This window comes from Zosterops lateralis (assembly GCF_965231275.1).
Source record: "Zosterops lateralis genome assembly, chromosome: 12".
Classification (NCBI taxonomy): Eukaryota; Metazoa; Chordata; class Aves; order Passeriformes; family Zosteropidae; genus Zosterops; species Zosterops lateralis.
Genome location: NC_139772.1, coordinates 12148329 through 12163164, shown reverse-complemented (window position 1 = coordinate 12163164; position 14836 = coordinate 12148329). Strand labels below are relative to the sequence as shown.

Sequence of the window (14836 nt, the reverse complement as noted above, 5' to 3'; positions counted from 1 at the left end):
CATCTCTGCTCAAGTTCATGGCAAAAGAAATTCCCCTGGATTCAGCTGTCAGATCAGCCAGTGGCTTCCGGGGCAAAGCTGCTGGAGATTTTACATCCCAACTCCTTGGCTCCCCATCTATGGGGCAGCCTTGTGAGAGAGCTCACTGGTGGTGAGGCACTTGGGATTACAGTGGTGCAGTGGCCTTAGAGGAGTCCCAGATATCCAACAGCACTGAAAGAAACACAGCGAGCTCCTCCAGGTGCCAGGGGTGGGACAAACCTCTCTTTCTGGCCATGCTGGCTGAAAAAGGCTCATCAAAGCAGTAACTGGAAACTGAACAAACAGGGAGGCTTGCCTTGGTTTTGTAGTCACAGTTATTCCCTTGCAGGTGGGACACCAGCCTTGGCATGTGAGGAGAAATGTGTGACTTAGGGCAGAACCCTGCTGTGTATCCACCCTCAGGCTGGAGGCTCCTCTGTGGCTGGTGGTCACCAAATGCGGCCAGAACTGCAGTGACCCCTGTTCCTACTGCTGCATTTAAGTGTTCAATGAATGTCTCTGAGGCAGTTTTCATCAAAAGTATATATTTATTTATAAAAAAAGAATGGGAGAAAAAATATATACTAAAGAGCTTTTTCTGTAAAAGACAATTCCTTGGAGGCTGAATGCCCTAGACCAAAGTATGCCTGGCATTGCAGTCCATAGCTGTAGATGGCTGATCCAGATCTGATGCTGAATATCATGGGAATTTGGAATTAGAAGGTCAGCAAGGGATTTTGCCACTGAAAACTAGGAGACATTAACCACACATCTCATACATGTTTCTATTAGAGATGTACGGCCAGCTCCCTTCAGTGGGTTCAAAATTCAATCCAGAAAAGGAAAAAAAAACCCTATTTTTTGACTCTAGGCCGTAAATTGCTTCACTGATTGAGTCCATCTCCATACAAAAGACACATGGCCAGTCTCCTGCCCAGTGTAAAGCACCAGTGTCATGCACACACTCCAATATGTGGGTTAGACTCAACAAACCCTCTTGATTCCTCTTCTTGTACCTCCTTGGTTTAAGGATACCAGACACAATACCAGGGGCTCACCAGAATTTTCAGTTAAACTAAATCAGCAATTTAAGTGAATTTGAGGCTCCTCATTCTGCCCATGCTCACTTCTGGTTTCAGTCTGTGGGCAGCCTCCAGGGTGTGGTTTTTTGGGAACAGCAGAGATGAGACAGTGACCCAGACAGCAGGACAGCTCCTCAATGCTGAACCTGGCTTTGAAATGAAGGGCAAAATAAACAAATCTTTTCCTTCGAGACAATTTTGTATCAGGGTATCCTGTCAAGTTTGCTTCTATCAGATGCCTTGTGTCAAAGTATATCTGGTGAGTATTTTAACTTCACTCTCCTTTTTGTTATCATCTGTTTGACCACAGTAGGTCAGCTATGCCAAAACAAATCATTCAAATTCTCCTTTGGATGCATCTTTTATTCCTCCTGGCAGACTGAATGGAGACTCCTTCAAATCTGAAACATGGTTAAAACTACAAAAACAGTCTGTACCAGAAAAAAAAAAGGCCTCTTGGATCTCTTCCTGTAAGCCCATTTTGGTCTGATTTCTGCTGCTTGTTTTATGTATTTTCTGTTTTAGATTTTATATGCAACTGATTAGCACCTTTGTTTGCTTTTAATATTGTTTTTGATTCTGAAACACTACCATCACCCCTGATTTTTTCCTTTTCACAGATATATCTCAGCATATGGAGAAGAGCAGTTACTGGTATAAGGCAAATTTTTCCAGCAGCAGCACTGCCCATGGCTTATCTCCCACCATGATGATGACTGGTTGTGGGAAAGGAGGCATGAAACAGCCACCTCTATGTCCTAAACCATGTGCTTGAGACAATTTTACCATGGAGAATCACTAAAAAAGCCTTTTCCTTCAAGTCTCTGCAATGAAGGCACCTATGAATGCTGTTAGAGATCATGATATTCCAGAAGGGTTGCCAGGGGCTCCAGCACTTAATGGCACTTCTGACAGGGAATATGTGAGTAAGAGGAAATACACATGCCAGTTACTGGCAGAAAGAAAACGCACAATGTTTGCATTCAGAAGAAAGCATTCATGGTTAGTCCTCAGTAAAAGAGTAACAGCAGCAAAAAAGTTTTCTGGACTTGAAGTAGATGCTGAATAATAAGACTTTCTCATTTTGAGCATTAACAGCTGCTACAAAATCTAGTAATTCTCACTACTCAGTGGCTGCCTTATAACTATATGGGCAAGTTGTGCACATGAATAGCTGGTCTGAGAGCTTAGAAATATTCATTGCAAATGAGACAGCAGGCTATGCATATGACCTTGTTTTCTTAAAAAAGTAATTTCTGCAAAATCAAGAGCAAACTATCTTGCTCTTAAAGTAATTTTCAAGTTTCTGATGTCTTAATTTTTTTAAATACAATTTGTCAAGTGGATTTCTGCCAGAGTTCCTCATCTGGAATTTGGCAGGAAAGCTAAATGCTTTGAGGTATGGTTCCACAACACCCTAAATTAGCTAAGATCAGCACCACTGTGTTGGTCCCAAAAGCAAACTATCAATAATTGCTTCATTTTGGGAAGAGCACTGGCACTACTGGAAGGGAGAGGGTAGGATGTGGAGCAGGAATGGTGGAGAAGAAACTGCAATGGCACTGATATAAAATGGTATATAAAAGGTGATGGAGTCTCAGTCTTTGCAGAGATGGTGCCTGCATGAAGTCCTGCTTCCCTGGAAGCTCAGGGCAAGATGGAAGCAGTTCCACTCACCCCCTGAAAACTTTTTCTCAATACTTAACCCCCTTCCTTTCCTTTTCTGGCTCTGTATGTAACCTCAGGGGCTCAAAATCTGTAGAAAACAAGTCATGTTTCTCTGGCTTACATTAAGGATGTGATACTCAGCTCATCTGAGGCATGTGGATCCCAGCTGGCTCGAAGCAGGCCATCTAAACCTGCCCATCCAGGTCTCCAGTGACTAATGCTCAGGTGTTCCAGCAGAAGGTACAGGAACATCTGCAGCCCCAGGAGCTTGGATCTGAGCCAGCACCTGAACCTGAGGTTATGTTCCTCCTTACAAATTACAGCTTTGACTCCAGGGAAGGAGTAAGATGTGAGCTGTGGTTTAAAAGGCCATCAGGCCCTGACTCAGAGTTGTTCCTACCATGACTGCTAGCAGCCTGATATTCACATGCACAGACTTTGTGTGTGTGGCCAGAGTCCCCCCCTCTGCATCTGAAAACACTTCCACAGCTCACTGGCTATTCCCTCAGATGGGAAGGGCAAAAAAGGATAGAATTAATGGAAAAGTATTAGTAGAAATCTATCAGGAAAGCACTGGGAATATGTCAGAGGTAACTGAACTGCTGTTGTGCTTCATGGGACCCATGTCATGCCAGACACTCATTGCTCTGTGCTTTGTTATGGCAGAAGTGCAGCTGCTCTGTTGCAGTCTGCATCAGCCATACCAGGAGACACTCAGCTTCTCCCATGGGAATTGAAAGCAAGAGTCAGCCCTGGGTTTGGGAGATTGGTCTCTTAAACCACTTTTACCCTAAGAATCAGTGCAGGTAAATCCAGGCACGGTGGCAGGTGATGCTCGATTGTCACACAGTGACAGCAGTGCCAGGGAAAGGCTCTCTGTATTTCCTGACACCTGTGGGGCACAGCAGGGTGAGCTGTCCCCTCCAGGGGCCCAGCAGGCTGAGGGTGGGTAGTTAGGAAGTGAGTGAAGGCACGAGCAGCCAGCTGGGTCTGGTGATTGCTCAGCTCTGTGGTCTGAGGATGGCATTTGATGCTGCAATGCACCTGAGGGCAGCAGTTCCAATCCATGCTCCACAGATAACTTGCTGATGAGGAGACTCTTTTCCTTCCAGCACTTTGTTTTGCTTTCCATAGCTGCAGGCTCCCTCAGGCTGGCAGGCAAGAGCTAATTAACATATTACTGTCTACCACAGATGAGAAAATGTTGACAATCACTGTCTGAATGTGAGTTTGTCCATATTGTTTGTTCAGTGCCTGCCATTTGTTGTACAGCAGCAGTCTTTTGCCCTGTGGAAGACTATGGCTGTTCCAGGTAGAAAGAAAGGCTTCAGGTGGTGAGAAGTGGGAAGGAGCTATAATAGAGCAGGGTAGAACAGATACTCTTGCATGGATGTTCTTTGAACAAAGAAGGAAAATGATGTAAAACTGACACTTTCCCCTTTGTCTTTACCTGATGTATTGGCTGAGGGCAAAAATGTTTTCAATGTAAAAACATATTGCAGCTCTCCAGGTGATGGCCCTGGACACAGCCTGAGAAGGAGTGGCATTGTCTGCTTCCCAGAGAAATTCTGTGAGAAGCCTTGCTTGCTTTTCTCCCTCATTCTCCCCTAGGGCTCTGTGTCTGGCTGCTTTCCTGTCACAGTCCTGAAGGAAGTCAGGGGTGAAAGCCTCTCACCAGTTCACAGGAAGGTAGTGCTCTATTTCTGGAAATGAAATAAGCAAAGTCAGAGGTCCATGCTGGCTTCTGCAAACACAGAACCTCTCCCCTGAGCCTTGCCACCTAGATGGAAACCTGTGGTGATATCCAGGACTTTACACTCCCAGACAGTGGCAGCCATTTCACACAGTAGCTAAAGCAGGGAAGCCCTCAGCAATGCACTGTCCTTTGGGCTCTAGGAGCATTCCTCACTGGAATGGAGGCCCAGGAGCTCCTCAGCCAAGCTGACCAGCCCATTCTCTTCCAGGGCTGCGATCAGCCGTGCTATGGTGGCCTTCTTGCCCTCGGACTGGAGGAACCTGAGCAGCATCTGGTAGGCCTGTTCATAGAGTCCCTCCCGGTCGTACTCCAGCGCCAGGTTGTCAATGGCAGGGTCCCGCAGGGCCCGGCAGGATTTCTGCAGGGACCGACCCACTTGCTTCCACTTCTTGGACACGGACTTGGCAAACTTCTGGTGGTCGTCTGGTGTGATTGTTCTGTTGTCTGAAAGAGGCAGAGGCCAGGTAAGACACAGAAGTTTCATGGCTGATGTGATACAGCTTAGACCAATTGAAGGTTTGGTCAATATTCTGTGGAGTGGGGAGTCTGAGCTCCCTACCTCGCCCAGCTTACAGAAATCCTCCACAACAACAAAGCATCTGGGCTTGCCCCTACCCTGCAAGCTTGGCAAGGCCTGTTTTCTTCTTTTCTCCCTTAAAACTGTCTTGTGTTTTGCCAGACCTGTTTTTCTCTTTTTTCGAATGGCCACCTTCTTAATTTGTTTTAGCCTTTCAAAGGCAACTTGGTAAGGCCTTTCTGACAAAGCCCCCTGCTCCCTACCTAAACATCCTCAAAACACTGAAATGCTGACAGGAGCTCTCTCTTTGGCTCTTTAGCACTGGAGACTGTACACAGCTTAAGCAAGCTCAGAAATTATCAAGCTTATCTGATATTGTTATGTGAGATTCTCTGAAAGCTCTCTGTAGGGACAGACCCCAAAGCCAGCTGGTAAACTGAAGGAGCCTGGACAAATCAGTCCTGTCTGAAAGCAGGACTGAGGATGCCCACAGTAACCTCCCCAGTCTGATCCAACCTACACTATTAAGTCACCCCAACCAAGTGACATGGAAGAAGGGAAAAATACTCTGTATTCTTCCTTTCACTATTAATTTTAAGATGTGAGGAACCTGGAAGAGACACAGACTCTGAAACATCTGGTTCTGTGACACCTCAGAAAAGGAAACATGTTAAGGACTGATCTGAAGCACCATGGCAATATGTAAGACTACTGTAATTCCCTTCTTATGGAATGCTGGGAAATCCTTGGTTTATCTGAGGTAGACCCCAATATGTAGCCATGATAATTCTCCCTCCTGGGCTGTGAGGCAGACCAAGGGCTCTTCTGGTCAGCTCTAGCTACTCACCAAACTGTTGTCCCTGAAAGATGAAGGTGAGTTGTGTGGGGAGGGAGCTGCCTTGAGGAGGATGAGGCTGGGGCAGGGACTTCAGAGATGAGCAGTCTTTTCCATCCACGTTGTTGTTGGTGCTCTGGTGAAGCATCAGGCTCTTGAGGCCTTCCTCCAGCTCCCTGATCTCCTCATCTGGCAGGCGGTCAGGCTGTAACACAAACAGCATCAGTGACTCCTGCCAGGGCCACCACCCTGCAAAGCTGGAGTTGCTGGTGTCAAGAGAGGAGCAAAGAGACAGAGCATGAGCTGTCAACCAGCCATATGAGGTGGTCTAATGGAGTTCTGGCTGTAAATGTGTGGATTTGAATCTGTAATGTGATATGAAATAGACAATCTCTCTCCCCTGGGTTTCTCACCTGCAGCAGCGAGTGCTTACAATTGCACAAAACTCCTGCTAGCCCACGTTCATTTCCAGCAGCCCTCTGCAAGAACTGGGGTGCCCTGCAGGTAGCGAGGCTTCTCCCAACTCCCCATGAGGGTCAGACCCACACAACAGGGTGACCTGATCCAACAGCTCATGGCCACCCAAGCAGGCAGCTCCTGTTACCCACCTTCTCTCCCCCTCTCTCTGCCCCTCTGCTCTCTAAGGTTTGTTGTTCCTGGGTCCTCACCAAACCAATTTTTTTCACTAGCCAAGAAAAAACTAGTCTGACCTCCAAAAAGCAGGTAATGAGAAAAGGAATAAAGAAGGCAAAGTTCATGAGAAGAGTCAAACCTGGCAGTGCTGTGCCTCAGTCAGAGGTAAACACTAGTTTAGCTCACAGCAGGTACCCAGCACTGCTCTCAGCTGCTGAAGGCTGTGCCCCAGTGCCATCTTTCTCCCTGTTGCACTGTTAGGCAATGGTGAGACTGAGTCACTTTTAGGGAACTGAGAATAATCCCATTTCTTTTGTCCAGTCAGCTAGTTCAGCACAGGAAGGGAGCAGCAAGCCACAGTTCACAGGATATGGGATATCACATGTTGTTTGCTTTGGGGATGAAAGGTTTGAGTTTCATTCTCTCTGCTTACAGAAAAGCAACCTGGAAAAACCTGCTCTTGGTCCTAATATTCCTGAACAGATAGTGAGTGCCTGTTTCTCAGGATCACTTAGAGGAACCAGAGCTAAAGTTTCAGATGGAAAAAAAGAGGAAGGGAACAAGTCAGTTAGTTTAATCATGTCAAGTGCCTTGTAGTGAGATGACAAGATCTCACTGTTCTTGCAAGCAGGATTAGAGTGCCAGTGCCAAAGTGTGTAATGAGGCAGATGTCAAATGAGAGAGACTTTGCCTTCAGAAGGGCAGCCTGCTCCTGCTGGCAGCAGATGCTGTGTGTCTCCACCCTAACACAGGTTTTTGGTGTGATGTGCAGTGTTTGCACTCACTTCCATTGCTCATTTCCAGGTGCAGTTACCTTTGCCACCCTGGGAGGAGGTGCTGTGTGAGGCAGGGGAGGGAGGTGCAGAGCACTGATGGTTCCACCCAGTTCTGCTCCTCTGTCTGCCTTACAGCTGTACTGAGGCACACTTGTGCTGCCAGCTGCACTGTCTAGAACTCCTTGTCTTAGTGGAGATAACACCCACAGTGTTTGTTATACACAGAAGACATAGTGAGTTAGCAGGATCTTTGCAGGCTGCTTTAGATGACTCTATTGCCCTTCCAGGAAAGTGCACAGCTCTTTTCTGAGGAAGGGCAGAGCTATTTCTCCACATTAGGGTCAAGAGCTGAAGGACAGAGAAGTTTGTTAACCCAACATGCTGCATCAGAACAAGACTTGCACCCACCTTTGCAAGCCCTGTGCTAGCCCTCCTCATTGCTGTCCAGCCTCCCTCCCTCTCCTGCTCACCTTTTCTCTGTAGATGCACTCCAGGCAGTGATCCTCATCCTTCAGTATCTTGTCAAGGTGCTCACTGCCAGCCTTCAGCTCCACCTGGAGAGGCACCGTGGTTGTGGCCAAGGAGAGCTGGAGGTGGCTCTGGAGGGATTTCTGGAGCACTCCTTCCCGGTAGCTGCGCAGGAAGCGGCGGCAGTTCTCCTGCTTGCAGAACTTGAGCTGCACTATCAGGTGTGGGTGGCTGCAGTGCACCTTGAGCATGTCCACACCATTCACGCTGCCGGTGGAGTCTGGCAGGGAGAAGGGAGCACAGTCACAATCCAGGCATGAGCCAGCCCACCCAGACCCACACTGATCCACAACAAGCCTCCATCCAACATCCTCCTGCAATGGAGGAGCTTTAGAATTCTCTTTGTGATAAAGTCCTCTGGGATGGAAAAGTGTGTTAAATCAAGAGGGAAGGATTGAGTTCATGCTGCCCAGCCACCACTGATCTCCATGAAGTATGGTGTCCAACTGAAGATGCCTGGAACTACATCCCAGGTAATTATATCAACACTGCTTATTAGGGCATGTTTTAAATTTGAGGTTCCATTTCCAGGGCAGAGATGATTATGATAAACTGGTATTACAGCAAAGTTGTATAGATGAAAGCTCAGTTCAGCTCAGTCAGCCTTCAGTCTTTGTGACTGGAGTTTTACACAGTGATGAAGGTACTGGAAAGAAACCCAGTGTTTCCTCTCCAGCCTGTGCCTAGAGGCAACTTTTGTCTCTCTGAGCCTTTAGAACATCTCACAAACAGCAAATGACAGATTCATCCACAGGGATTAAGCTGCTTGAGATTGGGCCTTGACTTGTTATTTTGCACAGAGAATTAATTCATGGCAAAATCTAACAAGGAGAAGCCAGGGATGTACCCTCTAACATCAGTGCAGGAGGAGCATGAGCGATGTGGAAACAGAAAATGCCAGGACTTTATTCTTCCTTCTCCCAGCAGAATTTATTTTTTATTAGCTGTGCTCATTATCCTTGTCTCCACAGGATTTTATACACTGATGATGAGTTGTAGGTATATGTTTTTCTCTTTTTTTGGAGCAGAGGCTGATGTGAGGCTGCAGTACCTCGTGGGCTGTCACTGCACAGGGCTGTATGGAGGCACCAGCTCACACTGGCACTACATCAGGTATTTCTAAATAACATCATGGCATGAAGGACAATCCTAAGGCAAGGCAGACTTGCATGCTCCACATTAAGCAGGACAAGTGACCTTGTATTTAAAAGTATAGTATCTAACAGTGGCCTTACATGTTTACTAAGTCCTGTTTGCATGAGGTCTAGTTTGGATCAGATGTGTAACTGACACAAGGGTTTAGGCACCTAGAAAAGACATTTTAATTCACTGTGGATGATTTTTTAATCACTTCCTTCATGCTTTGCTTTTTATGAGTGCTTGCTAAACAAAATTTCAATAATAAGGCAAGAGGCTGGGGAAGGAAAGCTGCACAGGCATGGAAACCTTTATGAAGAGTGTACAAGACAGCTGTAAAGCTGCCTCAAAAGACAGGACTTTGCAGGCATTTCTGCATGAAACCTCAGACATCTTAGGATTTCATGTTCTTTTCAGGTCTGAATAAGCATGGTAGGATTTCAGTTTTGTGAGCTGTCCTTTAATTGTGTGAGCAGATTCACATTCCAGTGCCACAAAGCAGCCATAAATCAAGCCTTACTGGAAACTGTGTTAGGCTGGCTGCTTCCTGGTTCCTGGATTTGGAATGAGCTGCAATATGAGCAGGCCCGTGTTGGATAAACTGGCTTGGCATCATTTCCAGAAGAAACTGCAGAATAGTTAGACAAGCCCAACTAAACAATAGAGTCTCAGCTGTGTGACAGGTAAAGAACACTGTGAGAGTCTTTCTAGGTAAATGTGATAAACTCTTCAAACTACTATTACCCTGCAGTGTGCTTGGTGCAAGGGTGGATAGAGAAATACATAGTTTTATGGCTATTTGCATCTCAAGTCATTTTTTTATGTAAATAGGGTTACATACACCTCAAGCTAATGTGTATCTGTTTATATCAGAATTTGAATTTGAATTATATCAGAATTTGAATAGAAATCAATTTATACTGGCTATCACTTGATTTAAAAACCAGCCTCTCAAAGCAGAAATCATGTTTCTTTGGTGGTATAAAGAAAGCAATGAAATCTTCCTTCATAGCAATTGCAATCTTTCCCCCTCTTACATAAATGGGTTTAAACAAACATTCATAAAGTTGGATAATTCATAGGATGGTTCAAGTTGGAAGGAAGCCCAGGCAGTATCTAGCTCAACCTCCCATGCAAAGCAGTGTCAGCTCTGAGGTCAGAACCAGTTGCTCAGGGCTTTATCCAGTCCCATTTTGAAAGCCCTTGAGGATGGAGAATACATAGTCACTCTGGGAAACTGTCTGATTGTCTTAATGGGGAAAACTTTTGTCCTTCTATGTGGTGTCTACCTCTCATTTCAATTTGTACCTATTGCCTCTCACTCCCCATGCCCCACCACATGAACAGTGTGGCTCCATCTCTCCCACCCACAGCTATCAGCAGGCTGTTGGTAGGTCCCCATAACCCTTCTCTTCCCCAGGCTCACCAGGTCCAACCCCCTCAGCCTGTCCTCACATCCTCTCCTCCAGCCCCCAACCATCTTGGTGAACCTCTGCTGAGCTCGCTCCACCTTATTGCCTCTCCTAGACAGAGTGAGCATGAGCTTTCCTTACCCATAAGGGTGAGATTAAAAGATTAAAGAAAGACATGGCACTGCACACCAAGACCCCAGAGGATGGGTACCTGCTAATGCCAGCTTCAGGGCCTTGAACACACAAGGCTTGTTCTGGGAGCTCTCGTAGAGGGTGGGCAGAGCGATGGTCTTGCAGGTCGACTGAAGGAAGAGGTAAGCGCTGCCAATCCAGGGAGTGGAGCTGCCTGCCATCTTCAGCACCCTACAAATCACACAGGCAACGCATGAGGGAAACTGGCCCCATGCCAGGGCAGTGCTACAGCACAAGCACAACAGATTTATGGGGATTTACTCTTACTTCTTAGAGGAGTGCTGATGTTGCTAGAGCAAGTGTAACCTTTGAGGGGTTTACTGTTACTCTGTAAAGCAAACCACAGTGGGACAACCTTATGCCCAAAACAGCAGCTCACAAAGTTTTGCTTTCATTTTCCACTGGAGTCCATTCATTTTATAGTCCAAAGATACTCTGAAAGCAGTTTCAGTCCCTCTGACTGACTAGCCAAGCTGGCAAAATGTGAAATGACTGAAGTGCTCCAGGGACCGCCCAGCAGCCCGGCTCCGTCATGTTCCCATGGTCTGAAGCCCTACTGCAACTAGAGACGTTCTCCTTAAGACATTCTCCTGCTTACTCACAGGGTCCAGAGCTCTTGTAACGGGACACAGACAGGACAAGGGTAACAGTTTTTAACTAAAAGAGGGTAGATTTAGATTAGATATCAGCAAGAAAATTTTTACAGCGAGGGTGGGGAGGCACTGGCACAGAGGTGGGGATGCCCCATCTATGAAAATACTGAAGGCCAGGCTGGACTGGGCTCTGAGAGACCTGACCTGTTTGCAGATGTCCCTGATCACCACAGAGGAGCTGAACTAGACGGCCTTGGAAAGGTCCCTTTCAACCCAAACCATCCGGTGATTCTGTGACTCAGGGGTACCCCTCTGCTTTGTTCACGCCCTTTGTTCTTGTTTCTCTGCAGCGTTAACCCCGCGGGTGAACCTTCCCGTTCGGCGAGCCCTGCCCATCCCCGTCCCCGCTCACACCGCTGTGGGGTGCCTTAAAAACCAGCCCCAGACCTTAAATCACATTTGTGATCACGGTTATTGCCTTTTCGCTGACTGCTGCGGGCGTTAGGCCGCTGCTGCCCAACTCCCGTCCCAGGCTCGCTGGGAGGGGGCTGTCCCTGAGGGAAGAGCGCAGGAGCGGCCGCCAGCCCTGTCCCGCCGCTCTGTGCCGCCCGCGGGGCCGCGGTGCCCGGTGTCCGCCCGCTCGGTGCCCGGGGGTGTCCGCTCGGTGCCCGGGTGTCCCCCGGCCCCTGCAGCCCGGCCCTGCGCTGTCCCGGCCCGCCCGGCCCCGGCCCCCGCCCGCGGCTCCCCCGGCCCGGCGTTACCTCCTCACCGCCGGCCCGGCCCGACACTTCCGCCCTGGCGCCGCGCCGCTCGGCACCGCGCTGCGGGCGGGGAAACGGGAAGGTGGCAATAATCCCAACAGCCCCCTGGAATCGCACTTCCCTGTCGGCCCTTCTGTCCGTACACGCCCGCCCCAGCCGGGGCCGGCCTGAGGCCTGCGCGGGGCAGGGGCTCTTCGGGCCTTGACACCTCCAGGTGTCCCCCTGCAAGGCCGCCCACCCAGCTCGGGCCCTCGGTGTCTGGGGTAGGTGAGGATATGTCAGAAAAGCTCTGTTCAGGTGGCTCCAGAGCTGCCTGAGGGCTGGCTTGTCTATCTCTGCACCATTAGGGATGGAGCGCGGTGGGCTGAAGCCCCTGCAGGGCTGTGGGTGACACGGGTGAGGCTGGTGGGCCCCGCCGGGCACTGGGCAGCTTTTCCCCGGGGTGCTGCCGGTGAGAGCTTGGGTAGGTACAGAGAACGAAGCAGCATTTCCTGAGACCACGAGAGTTTCTGTGCCAGTCAAAGCATGGTTTGGGTCTCCATTGCTCAACCTCAGGAGCAGTCTCCTGCCTGGGCTGTATCTGCCTTGCACAGGTGCCTGTGAGCTGAAGGACAACAGCAGCTCCCTTGTGTCTCCAGCCGGTGAAAAGCTGGCATGGGCCTGGGGCCAGATTTTGGGCTCATGTGCAAGCTGCAGTCACTCTGGCTTGGCAGTGGTTTGTGCAAACTGGGGGACTGAACTGCAAAAAAAAAAAAAAAAAAAAAAAAAAAAGCAGGAAGCATGTTCAAACACTAAAAATACTTATATATCTGATGCTGTTTTACGACAACAGTATTTTAACAATATAAACTTAATTTGTTTGCTAAAGGGAAGATGTGATGCAAATAGATCTGTAAAGGGGTTAATCTGAGCTGGGTCTCCTGTGTGCTCTGGTTCACAGGGTCAGATCTAGGGGGGCAGGCACACAACCCCTTCAGGGTCAGCAGGCCTGATGGTGCCAATGCTTCTGGAAACAAAGCATTCACTTGCTAACAGTTTAAGCAAGTGAGTTCACATATTTAGGGTCTGATGGGGCTAAATCAACCTGGACATCCCAACATTTCACTACAAAAACCAAACCTGAAGCAGTGCTGGCTCCCAGAACCAGGTGGGAACCACAGTGTCACTACTGTGGGGAGCATCACCTACCCATGTCCTGGAAATGTTTTCTCCTTGAAGCCAATCTGCCTGCTGTATATTGTGGGGGTAAAAAAAAATAATGGGTACCTGAGCCCCAAGTTTCTCCTCTGCTGACCCTTGCTGAATGTGTGCCTTGTGGGAGCATCCCATGGGGCAAAATGGAAGTGCTTGATGAGCACTTGGAGTTTCATCTTCTTGTTTCCCTCTTGGGAGGTAAAGATGGCAGTGAGGGGAGAGGCTGTGGCTCAGTGGGACTCAGCTGGCACAAAATTGGGGTGTCAGGGTTCAGTGGCAAGTCCTCCTGGGGGGCTGGACCTGGGATAGGACAGGCTGTCCTGAGCTGGCAACAGTCATAAGGCTGTAAGCACACTCTTACTGTCTATGAGACTCACAAGCCTTCTTAATGGCTCCCAAGGCTTTAAGGAAATCGTAAAACGAAAGGAGCTGAACACATGAGATCTCATTTTGCCGTAACACTTTGGCAGATGTGTGTTAGAGACAGTATTAGAAGCAGCTAAAAGTAGAAAAGCAATGTCCGAGCTGTCAAGGTGATTGTCAGAGAAAATGGCAAAAGATGCTGAGGTCCCAGGAAGGAAGCAGGACCTTGTCACTTGGCTGCTGTAGCAGGGCTGGGTGGGAAGGGGGTTGTTGCTGATATGATGGTAGATAAGATAGCACAGCTGCTGTGCTGCTGCCACTTCACACTCAAAGTAAGGACTCACACGTCAAGGCAGTACATTCTAGAAAAATGTGCAGTTGTGTTCCCCTCTGCCTTATGCTTTTGGCATTGCTGCTCCATACTTGCCTCATGGGTTTCACCTCTGACCCTACTTTGAGGCTCTCATGGTGCACAGGTTTTCATTTAAATGAAACCTGCACTGCTGAGGTAATTATGTGACTCTGGGGCCTGGGGCTTCCACAGGGACAGGGCACACCATGAAATTCAGGGTCAGATTGTGAGACTTGGCCCAGTGCTGGCCTGGGAAAGGGGAATGTTTGCTTTTAAAAATCTCTTGCTTGGTTATGAGAGGGCTGAAAAAACATGTCATGGTGGTAGTTTTGTTTGTGCAGAAATCTAGAAGAGAGGTGCAACACATTTTGGAAGAAGGCAAATGGAAAAGTTAGGTAATGGTCTGATGCTCTAGACCTTCTTCCCAGGTGTTTATTCTTCTGCATTATAGTTCACAGAAAAGGTAGGTTAAAATACACTTTTCCCTTACTATGTCAGGGATTGTAAGTGCAGTTTCTGCAAACTGGAGTCAAAATCAAAAAAGGGCTTTTTCCAAGCTGCAACATCTCATCACAGGCAAGGACCACTGTCATTAAGCTTCTAGGTTCTACTCTAGTCCTTCTGTTGCACTATCAGTAAAAAATGGATATGTGAGGCTGTTTTCTGTGCAGAGCTTCTGCTTGCGAAGAGGTTTTTCCCCCACAGTTTGAGAAATCTGTCTCAGCTTTTTGAGTACCAGTGCAGCAGTGCCAGAAAATTCCCTTGCATTTTTATTACTCAGAGTAGCAAAACCTCACTGTAGGAAAAAAAGACCATTTTTTCCCAGAAAAGCTTTGAGCTGACATTTTTAACTCTTGAAAAGTATCACTCAGCTTCTTAGGATTGATTGAATAAAACTGTGAAACACCTGACCAAGAGATTTTAATAATATTTAAAATTCAAATTCAAAATACGGTGAAATTTCAAGTTTGGTGTTTATTTAACCTCCTTTGTAGTCCAGTTTGATTTGTTAGTTA

General features: G+C 47.8%; 1 protein-coding gene across 2 annotated transcripts; it reads right to left on the bottom strand.

Moving 5' to 3' along the window:
* Positions 1–599: 599 nt before the first annotated feature.
* On the bottom strand, positions 600–11939 carry TRADD (TNFRSF1A associated via death domain). 2 transcript variants are annotated; one of them, XM_083870461.1, is made up of 5 exons: positions 11912–11939; positions 10577–10728; positions 7759–8036; positions 5892–6084; positions 600–4971 (listed from the first exon to the last, which is right to left on the bottom strand). In XM_083870461.1, exons 2-5 carry the CDS (start codon positions 10716–10718, stop codon positions 4664–4666), a joined length of 921 nt encoding a protein of 306 aa, XP_083726587.1. In that variant the 5' UTR covers positions 10719–10728; positions 11912–11939; the 3' UTR covers positions 600–4663. The 2 variants fall into 2 exon arrangements, with proteins under 2 accessions (XP_083726587.1, XP_083726588.1); XM_083870462.1 differs by lacking the exon at positions 11912–11939 and adding an exon at positions 11598–11614.
* Positions 11940–14836: the final 2897 nt, after the last annotated feature.

Bases quoted from the DNA above. Each gene is read 5' to 3' on its own strand.
- TRADD (XM_083870461.1), bottom strand. From the start codon at position 10,718: ATGGCAGGCAGCTCCACTCCCTGGATTGGCAGCGCTTACCTCTTCCTT. The intron at 8,037-10,576 runs GTACCCATCCTC...TCTCCCTGCCAG, and splicing joins CCTGAAGCTGGCATTAGCAG to ACTCCACCGGCAGCGTGAAT. The intron at 6,085-7,758 runs GTGAGCAGGAGA...TTTGTGTTACAG, and splicing joins AGTGCATCTACAGAGAAAAG to CCTGACCGCCTGCCAGATGA.